The 14,161-nt window shown below is 32.9% G+C and overlaps 1 protein-coding gene across 1 annotated transcript in view; it reads left to right on the plus strand.

Annotated features, from left to right (window-relative positions):
* The first annotated feature begins 2,408 nt into the window (after positions 1-2,408).
* The window catches only part of LOC129001667 (uncharacterized), a 129,348-nt gene continuing 117,595 nt past the window's right edge, over positions 2,409-14,161 (plus strand). The window contains exon 1 of the mRNA XM_054429048.1: positions 2,409-2,469. Within this exon, the coding sequence (XP_054285023.1) occupies positions 2,409-2,469 (61 nt within the window). The remainder of the gene's footprint in view (positions 2,470-14,161) is intronic.

A 14,161-nucleotide genomic window follows, 5' to 3' on the forward strand; every position in this document is an offset into this window, starting at 1 on the left:
AAATTTATGATGGCATGGTATGATGTAGGCCTGGGACCGATTTACTTTTTCATTTTGATGTCCCCAGAGGCCAAAAACACAATTTGTTTTAATTTTTATATATTTATATAATAATCTTAATAATATTATAAATGTAAAAGTTTGTGTGTTTGTTTGTTCGTTTATTTGTTTGTTTGTTTGAAGTTCAATCACGCTTTAAACTACTGCTCGGATTGGGCTGAAATTTTGTATTATGATAGCTCACATTCCCGAGTAACATATAGACATATTCCTATCTCAAAAATCCTTTCGGGCTCCGCCCCAGTGGCTCTGGAGTTTCCCATGTTAACCTTATGAGTATTCATATTTAAAGGATTAAAGAATTCTTTTAGCTGTTTCAATTACACAAGTTATTCTATGATATTATTAAAAGCTATAAGGTTCACCAACAGGGTGCAGCACTATTATTTTTTCATTTATGACAACACTAGCTGTTGTACCCGTGCTTTGCAACGGGAAGAGAACACGAAATTGAAACATTTTGATCTTTACATCTGTTGATAAAATAGTTACACATAAGCCTTTTAAAAACAAAATTTAACCTTTGTCATAAATGTAAAAAATAATAGTACTGCACCCTGTTGGTAAGCCTTGTAACTTTTTAATGCTTTTCAATATCATAGAATTAACTTGTGTAGCTGAAACAGCTGACAAAAATTATTTTATTCCTTTAAAATTATTACACAAAAGGTTAACATGGGAAACTCCAGAGCCACTGGGGCGGAGCCCGAAAGGACTTTTGAGATAAGAATGCGTCTATATGTTAATTGGGAATGTGAGCTATCACCATACCAAATTTCAGCCCAATCAGACCAGTATTTTTCGCGTTTACTTGTCACAAACATACATACATCCATACATCCATACATCCAAACTTTCTCATTTATAATATTAGTAGGATAACTAATTTTAACCAAGCCGCAACAAAAAGCTGTGATGCACAATGCGAACTGTAAAAGTAGGATTGTTTACAAGTTAATTTTTTTATAAATAATGTTTCAATATCGTGCGAATATTCGACCATTTACTTTTTTTTTTTTTTTTTTTTTGGTGTAGTGGTAGAGCATTATGGCTATGGTGTATGTGTTCTATAGCTTCCGTAAATTAAAAGAACCAAATTTTCTCCAACCGTGTCCTCTTCCATTGCAAACACAAAGCATTAGTATAACTGCAATAAGCATGTTATACTTATACGCCAACCCCGTACGAAGGACGGATATTCTGCTAGTAATAATATATATACAAGTCCGTGAACAGAATAACTTGAGTAATTTTTGTCCGATTTTGATGAAATTTGGTTTGAAGGTGTAAGGCGGGATAAACTTTCATAGGTTCGCGAACCAGCATGATCGGACCATGGGGACAAGGTTTTACGAGTGGTTTGATGGGGTAAAAAATAGTTTTTCTAATTTTTGACCCTCAAAAAACAAAATTTCCCAGTTTCTTTTTAGACCTAAAGAGATTAAAAAACAAATAATTTAGTATATAAAACTGTTTTTTATGGTTATTGGTAACGGGGAAAAAAAAATTAAATTTAAAATTTCCATTTTGTTCTTATGGAGAATATTGTAAAGGGTTGTAGTTTGCTTGTATATGTTTATTGATATATTTCAATCAAACTTGGCAAATCTATTTATTTTATTCTAAGCTATTAATATTTTACTAAAAAAAACACTATTAGTTTCCTTGTAGCAGCAAACCTAGGTACTCGTTAAACATAACGTTATTGAAATAGATTTAATTGAAAATCAATTCAGACAAATGGAAATTCGCTTAGTCGGCAGGTTTGCTGCGGCGGGGTGTTTTTTGGTACGTGAATCACGTATTGTTTTTTATATTCACTATACAATACAAACCTAAATACAAAAAAATATAGTAAAATCTCTAATAACTAAGTAATGCTACCCACGAGATACTGGCTATTAAGATACCATAGTTGCCTTCAACTGATTTCCAAGGCAGCATAAAAACATATGTCCCTGGCGTATACATACATTACATGTACATGGCGTAACATTACATGGCGTATTAAACATTATGTAAACATATATATTTACTTAGCAATGGGTTGGTTTGAGTTGGTATTTTATGGTAATAATGGGTTACTTTGGTTATATGGATATATTTAAAACTCAAAGTTAACGAATGAGTAGCAATGTTTACTAATCAAACCATTCGCATAGTTGCGTGGCTCCTAACACAATTACGCGTAAGTTACTTATTCAAGAAACAGTTGCAGTTGTGTTGTAGGGTGGGTGGGTAGCAATGGGGTGGAGGGGTGGTAGGGGGCGGCACGCCGTCAGTGTCAGTACAACGCGACAGGTCGCCGCGGCATGTCGTGTGTCACGTGTAACGCTCTGTGATGTAGCATGGCCACGACTCTGGATACCCTCACATGCCTGCTGCTGCTGCTGCATGCCACTACTATATGTAAGTGTCAATTAGCACTGAGATAGTAGAGCTATTATCTCACGATATTGTGGTTATTTGCCGTTTTAAGTTTAGGTAAAATAACTCGGTGTAACAAGTATTTACCTCCTAATAAATTATTTGAACACCAAGTAATTTCTAAATAAAACTTGAACATTTGATTAAAATAGATGGTGGAGTCAGCGTATAGCTTTAATTACAAAATTACCAGTTGTCTAATTGAAAACTGTTGTACACAGAAATAATGTTGAAGAAGCTTTTGTTTCAATGTGCGTTTGGGTGTTAACATAGAATCCATTAGTACTTGGGTTATGAACTTAATAATAACAAAAACAAACACAACGAAAGTGGTTTGGAAATACGTCGTAAAAAGCTATAAGGGTTTGCTGTGAAAATAATTAAAATTAAGGAAATTACCGAAAAGGTTTTTAAGTAAATTTAAAAGGAAATGAAGTGTAATGAAGCTCTTGACCTTTTGTTGAACTTTCGTAGCCACACCGCTGTAGTATTGCCATCACCGCCGCTCAAAGGACCTATTCAATACTTTTGCTATTTATCCGAGCCAACTTGATCTTTATAATGATGTAAAACCGCATATAAAAAGCTCTTTGCCATGACTTGCCCATAAATCTCTATGACCGTTTTACAGCACACAGATTCTAATAACCCCCTTACCTAGTAATACACATTATCAGATAATATAATTATTCGTAAAGAGTAAATTAACCGTATAATACTTTCGACATTTGTTTTAATGCTTAGAACAATTTTTTTACACATTTCGCAGCAAGCAAAATATTTTTAGAATAATGTATAATTTGATGAAATTTCTCAACACATTTGATTTATAACTAACTAGTTCTTCGAAATGCTAATAAGCCGTAGCCTATTTAAAGCACAAACTTAATTGGTAAAATATAAATTAGCTGTACATATATAAAATCCGTCGAATACAATCAATAATAACTTTGACCTTTGAATAAGTTTTACATTCGAAATATCATATATTTATGCATAGAAAATTAATAATAAATTATTTAAATTGATCATCAATGTTAATGAAGATAAAATACTGTTTGAAATATGTTATCGAAATGGGCATATCCAGTGTTATGCTAGAGAGAATATTTGAAATATGGATGAGTTTTGTCCATTGAAACGGTTAGAATATTAATGAATTGTCGATACAATATTTCATCCACATAGGTTGACCTTTTGTGGGATAATTGGCTTTTCATGTGCTTTTTTTAAGGGTTTTGGCCCTATCAGGTGTACAAAGAACAATTATAAATAAATGAGTAAGATAAGTACTGTTTTTGCAATTCTCTTTTAGTGAAAAAATTATGTATAGTCTTTGCATGTTAATTAAAAGTCATGAATACGTTTTTAGCCAGGAAACATTGGAATTCATTATTTTAAATAATCGATATATAGATTTTTATACTGTTATAGTTTTTTTCTAAACCATTTTTAAATTAGTCAATATTAGACCATAACTCTTTGGGGATGATTTGAGAACATGGTTTACCTTTAGTGAACTAAAATCCACTATAGTACATGTATCTGCAACGAATTTACATTTACTACTCTAATCATAACAATCTAAAATATAGGATAGTAACTAAAAAACCATGAAAAATAAATACAAACCAGGTTAGATAAGCGTAATTTTTTTTTGCCTTGTAGTGGTCAACTTTGAATAAGCAGTAAAAAAATAACAATTTAAAAAGCATTGCACTTAAAAATCTCACACCTAATAACTGAATATACAAGAAATTTTCTTGAGGTTTCTCAAGCGCAGACTCTTTTGAAGCCGAACGTTTCAAAGCAACATTCATATTATTAACATTTTTGAGCCAGTTAGAAAGTTGTGAACTATTTAAACGGTTAGCTACATTTCAATATTTGTAAGTTATACAAGGAAACTTGGCTTCCCGTCAGGCAGCTTTGTGTAAACAGACAATGACATATAAATTAGAGATTTGACGTTGATTAAACAATTTGTTTGGACCGTGACCGTGACGTTGTAGGACTGCCACTGACATCCACAATACAACAGCCAATCCCCAGCCTGCATGTGTCTGTCATAGACAGTCGTGTTGGTGTGCTTTGGGGCGAAGGCAGCTTATGATTAAACAATAGAGTACATAGAGTACTCAGGTTGCACGGCTGCGGGGGTCCATGGACAGCGCCGTGCCATTGTGAAATCATTGAGCAAGTCGAAAATTACAAATACCTTGGGGTCATAATTGACTACAAACTTAGCTGGGCTCCACATGTTGATTATCTCAACAACAGATTAAGAAAAATGATCTTCGCTTTTTCACAGCTTGGTTGTGTGCTGTCTGTGGACCATTGCAGGTGTGTATACTTTGCGTATGTCCAGTCACTGTTACAGTACGGGATACTTGCGTGGGGGGCTGCGTCTGCCTCTGTCTTGGCTCCTCTTGCTGTTACCCAGAAATCCATAATCAAACACATACTAAAAAAAGACCAAAGATACCCCACCTACCTACTTTTTCAAAATTTTCCAGTCCTTAACATCAGGAAACTATTCCTAAAAACAGTTATAACCTTTTCAAAAAATAACAAAAGCAAAATTTTCTCCGATTCACTACATTCTTATGACACTAGATCTAGAACACATATAGGCATCTCCGTTCCCAAATTGAACAATAAAGCACAGCTTCTTACCCCTCACTATCTAGCCCACATTATACGCACTAATCTCCCCATACAGATAAGAGAATGTGAGGGAGACAGTGTCACGGTTTTCAGCAGAAAGATCGGGCGCTGGCTTCTCGGTCTGAGCGATGATGCTGCCGAAGACCTCATCAGATCCCAATACAGAACATAATGAAAGTCGATGACGATTCTAAGACTAAATTAGGCTAATAAACCAAACTACTTCAGTACTGGCACCCTCATTCAAGTACTTCAAATATTGTTCATGTTCAGTCTTTTTTGCCAACAATATGGCAAAAAAAATACTTCTTTTTATTTAAATAATTATTTGTTTATTTTGTTATCTTGTCTGTGAAGTGGTGAGCGACGGAGAAGACTCTCCCCACACGCAGATGTACAGTCTTTGTGGGGATTTTTTTTTCCTTTGTACTTTGCTTTAAGCGGCCTACACACTACACGTGCATTGCACGCCGTGCCATTTTTTATATTGGCACGACGTGCTTTGCACGGCACATTTTGCCCACACACTTGATCTTCAGTGTAGCCTGCAACGTGCTAAATTACATCGTCTGTTCGTACAAATGAAATGCAGAACACACACATGTTTTAAGAACATTGGACATGATTAATTGATTAATCATTAAAAATAGACACAAGGCAGCAGCACAAAGCCACCGTAGTGCCTAGGTTAGTCCAGACCTTGCACCTCGCTGCCGTACAGATATATGCCGGCAGGGCACTTGGTTCACAATACTGTGGTGGAGGATGTATGCTCTATGATATATTATATAGAGATCTATGACTGCGTCTCGGGTCACGCATCACATACAGCGTGCGATCCATTGTAATCTCGATGGTCGTGCCAATTATCAATGATCAATGATCAATGGTCAATTATCAATTATCAATAATTATTTAAGGTGGGGACGCCACTATATGCGTATTTAATCTGTGTTGCAAATGGCCAAGACAAAATGCCGTTGATTCACTAATAAGAAAGTACTATTATAGGGTCAAACCGATGGTCAAACCCTGTCAAAAGTGGTTGAACTACCAGCACGTGGCACGGGGACCACCTACACACTAGCACGTCAGAATGGCGTGCTTTGGCACGGCACGCCAAAAATCAAACTCGTCTTGATTTCCACCGTGCCATGCCAATGCACGCCGTGCTTGCACGGTGTTCACCACACACTTGCACGTTTCGTCAGTTTTTGGCATGACGTGCTTGCACGGCGTGCAATGCACGTGTAGTGTGTAGGCCGCTTTACAGCCACGATTGTAATTTTTGTAATTTGTAATTTTGGAAATAAATATATTCTTATTCTTATTCTTATTCTAATAACAAATATAATTTTATGTCACATACTTATTACACTGATACAATATACTGATAATATACACTGACAGCACTACCGTCAGCTCAGGTGCTCCAACACATGCTACAAAAGTACTTAAATATTAACTAAATATTAGTATTATATATGTAACTAAAATATTTTATGAATCAATAGTTTATTAATTGGTTATTCACATATTATTAACACTATTAAATCTGTGATAGTGCAATGACGAACAAACTGTATGCGTAAACCGAAAACCTGCTATTGAAAATGAATTGATCCAACCTTTTTTAATCCGAATTCATCAAAGTTGCCGGATTTCTGTGAAATATGTCAATATTTGTAAATTAGTAAAGAACGGTGTTAAATTAGTATAGGTCGACAGTACATTTAAACAAACGTATTATTTACTTTAAATTTATTTGTAGATTGGTTTTATACAAATAATAAATAACAGAAAAATCTATATTCATTACAAATAACTAATTTTAAACACAATATCTATGACTTATAATTTCTTAGAGTGAAAATGGTTTCATATGAGGTTCCTACTAAAATAATTGCAAATTGCCATTAAAGAATTACGAGTGTAAATTAAGTCTATAAGTTCAGTATGAATTAGTCAATAAGAGTATGTTTATGTTAAAAACCCAAAATGCCAACGTGTTACGGTTATTTGGAATACATAGACTTTTATTTGTGAAAAAAATTATGGACAATTTATTTAAGTCCTAAAATATATTTAAGTGAGTATTTGTTAAATCAGAGAAAGAGTGTTTTTTTCTGATACCAATTATTTCTGACGAGGCTGTAAGGTGATGGTAATAATGTTATACTTAATATAATAAAAAAGACTTAAAGTAAGCTTCAAATGTGACACGCATTGAACGTAGGTGTTGGCATATAGGGAGTGTCACCCCAGACTGTGGTGTAAGTGACACCTTCACCAAGTTTAGCACAAGCCACGATATTAGAGCCAGCTGCGTCGTGTTGGCCGATCAGCTGGATTACACTTCCTCCTGGGGAGAAACATTTAAAAAAGAAAACGTATTTCGCTTCCTTGACTGGTGAGGTACATTGCAGTTTATAAAATATTGTTTGTTGAACCAGAACGTGAAAGAGAATAAGGCCAAACGTTGCACTACAATATTACTAGCTACAATACAAAGCTGGAACTCGAGTTTATTATTACAGCTATAATGCAACACTAAAGTAACAACACTGTGCAGCATAGCAAACGGTTGAAACATGTTTAGCCTGCAGCTTCAATTATTTAATTTAAATTAGTGAACAACAAAATGTATTCCTACCCTTGTTTGAATGTTGCAACAGAATATATTGAAATATATTGAAACTACTAACCTGAATAAAATACTTGAACAAAATCACAGAAATTATTTCATTTTCTTACATGTAAAAACATTTGAAAAAGACAACATATTTTACTTCCTTGACTTGTCACCTCACAAGTTAATATTTATATTTATCTGCAATGTAGATGTTTATTTTATACGTACCCTCGTATAAAATAAACATCTAATTGCAGATGAATATGAATCATATATACTTAACTCATCCAATAGTTAAGCTCTTAAAACACACTTACATAAAATAATAACCGTTTTGTGTACCCTAAAAAGAAACGGATTAATAAAATTATAAAATACAATTTACAAATTAAAATATATTTTAAGCAACTGGATAACAATTTTCGTATGAAAGAATATTTCCAAATTTTTTTAAGTTTTGCTTAAATTAGGGTTCAATGCAAGCAGGTTAATAGCAGAATGTGCCAAGTTTTTGACATTGGAACACATAAATTTGTTTCCGCGGATATCACACCCGACCCATGCATTTCCAGGTTTGCTTTTCAATATACATACATAGTATAGTTAATAGATTAAGTTAAACATTCAGCTTAAAGAAATATACCTAACGTGAATAAAAAAAAATGGCTTACGTTTACTTTTTGAAGAGTGTTTAATCTCCAAATCTTATAACAAATTATTATAGCTTGTTACCATGCAAGCTATATAGTCTACGCTAAAGTCACGGTATCTTTTTCTTTGTTGATTCATAAACATGCTAAAATGTTCCGTTTTGTTTTCTTTTCATCGGCCACCAGCATTTTCCAAGTTTTTTGTGTGGGAAGGTACAACAAGGACCGATGAACAAAAGCGTACAAAATGCCACCGGTGAAGTAACACGCCAAAATCAACATGGATTTCTTCTTGTGACTGAATACTAATTATTAGTGTTCGCCACAGTGATGTACTTCTGGTATATATAATTATTACTAAAGTAATAAGTATACAGGGTGAGTTTCTACTTAGCGTGTTAACTTCGCCAGTAGGTTCTACTCACTAAAAGGAACAAAAAAGGTCCTATAAACCCATGTCCGGTTTTCAACCGTTTGGCTGTAATAGGGGATTTTGTGTTTTTCTTATTTTATTAGACTTTGCTCCACAATTTATGTAATAAAAACTTAACCAATTACTTTAGAGAGTTATAGTTAAAATCATTGGAAAGAATATTAAATTTGCTATAAATCAAAGGTTTCATTCAAGAATTATGCCATTACATAGTCCACATTATATCCAAAATAAAGTAAAAATGTCATTAAATTAATTAATTACGATAATTTTCATGAGCCCACTTTGATACATAAACCTTCATCTATGCAATGTTGAAATGCATAAAAAACTTGGCCATTTAATAATCTTTCAAATGATCTGCTATTCAATACTATTATTGATATAAACCACTGAGAAATTACTAATAAACTACAATAAAACACGGTTTACAGATTTTGTTTTTGCACAGTTTTACTGTTGATAATAATTACTGTATACTCCATGTTGTATTTTATTGAACAATCTGATAAGATTTGTACATTATTTTAACTTTTAAATATTTATTAAAATGATCTGAATTAATAAAATGTATAAACTCAAGGTTTTTCACATTTTCAAAGATAGTGTATTTGATTCTTAAATGCTGTAAATTAGTTTTACCTTGTGCTTTATTAAGTCAGCTTTTATTGATTTGTCATCTATAGCTAGATAACTCAGCTGCTTAAACATACCTTGTTGAGTAATTTGCTGTTTTAACTTTATATTTCCAAGTCAATTAAGAGTTTTTCAACATTTATTAAACTACTAGCTGTACCCGCGGGCTTCGCCCCGTTTAACTTCATAAGTATTCGCATGGCTCATTCACGTCCTGGTTGGAGCTCGTTTGCTGCGCTCACTTGCCTTCAGGTTAGCTCGTTCGCTACGCTAACTCGCTAACTACAGAGCCCGAAAGGGTTTTTGAGATAAGAATATGCTTTAATGTTAATCGGGAATGTGAGCTATCATCATGCCAAATTTCAGCCCAATCCGTCCAGTAGTTTATGCGTGATTGAGCAACACACACACACACACACACACACAAACATACACACAAACTCACAAACTTTCAGATTTATAATATTAGTAAGATGGAGTCTTTTACCAATCAAGAGTATGCTAACATGATGAATACAGTAATTATTATTAACAGTAAAAACTGTGTCAAAACAAAATCTGTAGACCGTGTTTTATTGTAGTTTATTAGTAATTTCTCAGTGGTTTATATCAATAATAGTATTGAATAGCATATCATTTGAAAGATTATTAAATGGCCAAGTTTTTTATGCATTTCAACATTGCATAGATGAAGGTTTATGTATCAAAGTGGGCTCATGAAAATTATCGTAATTAATTAATTTAATGACATTTTTACTTTATTTTGGATATAACGTGGACTATGTAATGGCATAATTCTTGAATGAAACCTTTGATTTATAGCAAATTTAATATTCTTTCCAATGATTTTAACTATAACTCTCTAAAGTAATTGGTTAAGTTTTTATTACATAAATTGTGGAGCAAAGTCTAATAAAATAAGAAAAACACAAAATCCCCTATTACAGCCAAACGGTTGAAAATCGGACATGGGTTTATATGAACTTTTTTGTTCCTTTTAGTGAGTAGAACCTACTGGCGAAGTTAACACGGTCAGTAGAAACTCACCCTGTATAATTATATTCATAATCCATTTGTCAATATTCTTTGAAGTGTGATATTAAAGTAACGCAAGTGAACCTTTTATTAAATGTATAATTATCAATAATCAATAGAAATAAAATACATTAAACTAATGTAAGTCACCGTTTTAATTTTTTTATATAAATCAAGTCAGATATGTAAATAATGTTTTTTTACAAATGGGAAACATATTTTAATTGATTACTGTTCTGATGAAATTTTAATTGAAAACAAAACGAAGTTGCTTTGTCACTGTACACGGCCGGGCTGTTGACATGCCCGACTAATTTGTATTGAAGTGCAATTTGATTAGTTTGAAATAGAATGCGTCCAGTGTATTTTTCTTTATTAATTACCACCAGAAATTCCATTTACTTCTGGAGTTGTGGTTTGAAAATATTTTATTAGAATTTTCAATAAATATTCTAAAAATCACACAGATCTGTATGGTACTGTTACGTTTGTAAATCCTAATCTATGTGTGTTATACAAAGTAGAAGAACAAAAGGACGTTTATATATTTATTCAACGTTTGTTTAAACACCCTACAGAATTATTTTATATTCACAAAACTTACGTATCAGTCACAAAGTAGTGTTTCGTAGGAGACACATCCGTCGTGTTTGCTAGACTGTGCAAGCTAGGCTGGAGCGATGGAGTGCTGGAGCGCCTGCCCAACAATGAATGCAATATGATGGCTGTGTCTATATTGCCAGCTGCGCCTAGCTTGTGTCTTTTGCCGCCTTTCTAAGTGACACTTCGATTAAGTAGAACTATGATTAAGTTTCTGGAGTATAGTATATTGTATTGTATTTTGATGTGATTTGTTGATTAAAATAACAGATGGCTATAACATTTTCAAGGAAACATTTCCAAGGAAATAGTCCAAGGAAATAGGAACCATTTAATTTCTTAAGGATACTCAATTTTCATAAATAAAAATGAATCATGTTACGATAAAAAATAAAATAAAATAAAAACAGTTTTTGCTATAATTTTTATTAATCGTATTACTATGATGAGATATGTAAAAATGCTTAAATAGTTAGATTAAAAAATAGGGTCAAAGTATTATATTAAATAACTAGAGTCTTATGTTAGTTTGGCATGTAAGTAATAAAGTTATTATTTTATTATTGTTATTTATGTTTCCTCGTAAAAACTAGCATACGTGGTTTAATGATTAGAATCATTGAGCAAGGACTGTTCACAATATCTACTATGTATGCTTTCATTCTCTAATGCTATTAAACAACTGATTGCTGTATGTGTGTTTACCATACTAGTATCTCGTATGCGACTTGTAGTATCTATGTGACTTGTTCCAAACAATCTTTTGGTCAAATAAAAGTAACTTGTCTTTTACAGATTCCCAAGAAATCATTTAGGGATGCCCTACTCCCTAATAACACGTATACAAATGCATTGTTTAAAAATCTTGAAACCCAATGGCTTGAATAAACCCGTCATGCTTATTAAGTCAGTTGAACCAGTCTGAAGGCAATGCACGTAGCATTAGCAGTTTGCAAGGCATCTCAGAGGCGTGCGTGTTTAGTGTCAGTGCTGCCATAACATTAGCACTCCATTTCAAGGAATTGTCCCGTCTACGAATAAGGAGAGCAACCCTCTTTCTGAACTTCCTGTTAAAAGTCTTGAGAAATTCAGTCAGGGCTCACAAAGCTCTTTAAAGAGTATGTAATTACAGTACAACTTACTTACAAATCTAATTCTATCATTAGCTGAAAATATAAATGTAGCCATACACATTTAAGCATTCCTTACGTTTTGAATAAAAATTAAATATTTTTTTCTTCGTATGATACCAGAACGAATTTTTCTAGCTTTTAAAGTAATATCCAAAAATATAACAACCACCATGTGTGGTAATACGGTAATGCAACTGAAAGCCCTTCATGTGTTTAAAGTTAAGACTATTGCTATAAGCTTTCATTGTTTGTTATTTTAGTTTTATAAGAAGCACATTCAGTATCACCATCGTTTCATTTATGTGATGAATCATTATTTTTAACGCAAAGGGACGATTTATTTCCAAAATTCATACACTTACTCCACGGGTAGTATTCACAGCTATAAAACTAGAAAAGCATTCAAAATTTAGGCAACGTAAAGTTGTATGATGATAAGAGGCTTTAAATCCAATTTGATCTTATATGACATCAAGTGTCTGTTACATAATGTAAGTTCCATAGAATGGTATTGTGAGATAGACATACGCTAGGATTAAACACATATATCTTCGCTATTTTTCACCACACTGTACAAAATTAAGAAAATATAAAACAATATGCACACTAACAGTCAACACAACTGCAACTTTAAGGTTATGTGAAGAAATATTAGGAGGAGAATATTTCGTACCTAGGGCCGAAAATGAGGTTTTGCTGGCTCGAGATCATTTTAAAATTAGAGACGAAGTCGATAACTTAAATCAATCGAGAGCTGCAAAACCACTTTCGAATCGTGGTATGAAATTCATTTTTCACCACACTATACGTAATTGAGAAAAAATATATAATTAATATACACTAAAATAATCAACACAACTAAAACTTTAAGGTTTTGTGAGGTCCCCAAATGACGATGACAGCTGGCATGGACAGCAATGTATGTAGCTTTCGGCCTCCAATTAACGTTTGTAAAACGGCTAAAAACATCGTAGTGTGGTGAAAACAATATTTTTCATGTTTATTCAATTGTTGTAATTTACAGTAAAGTACAGAAAATTGGATTCATCTACCAATTATCAATGCTAACCAATCTAACTTGGTATACAATCGTATGATCATATTATATTTAATCAGTTACGGATGTAATGCAACTCGGCGTGTACTATTCAAACTCTGACTGATGTATCGTGAAAATAAAAAAAAATAAATGTATTGATGAATTTCACTTTGAAAATATCCGTGGAAATTGAATATCCACTTTGAATGACGTTAAGAGAATATAATGCAGGGCAGTGATGGCATATTCAGTCTGGGTAAAGGCTGCAGTGTTATGGACTCATCACCCTTTGCCACAATATTAAATCGTGTCATCACATTTTGTTTCAGCTTTACAGCTACACCGTCACTTTGAATTCCCTTGTAATAACATCATCACATTTGCAAGGGATTTCACAGATTCGAGCCTTAGTTATGTCCATTCATTTTGTGATGTAGATTTATATAGATCGATAAAATTTCAGTACTACAAACACCCCATTCTATTTTATGCGAAAGGGTCAACATATGTATCGTTTGTATGTTACTTTCGTGATAAAAATAAATGAATGGAGAGCTAAAAAAAATTGATTTTAACATGGTTCTATAGTAGCCTACAGACAAGTTGTCATTTTACTTAAAACTTTAAAACTTCATTTTACTTTGTTACTTAAAAGATTTAGATTTTACGTAAAATATAAAACATATTTTAACGAACAAATACGTTTTGTAGTGTATAAGAAGCAAGATAATTTAGTAATAGGTGCATAGTTTTTAATTTAAAAAAATATCACACATTTCCTGATCAGATATACATAAGTATATCCTTATACATTTAGGTTAAATGACGTTTGTTGCTGTAATAATTCCA

This window comes from Macrosteles quadrilineatus, unplaced genomic scaffold, assembly GCF_028750875.1.
Source record: "Macrosteles quadrilineatus isolate MER2022 unplaced genomic scaffold, UCM_ALF_1.0 Scaffold_1__1_contigs__length_201487025, whole genome shotgun sequence".
Classification (NCBI taxonomy): Eukaryota; Metazoa; Arthropoda; class Insecta; order Hemiptera; family Cicadellidae; genus Macrosteles; species Macrosteles quadrilineatus.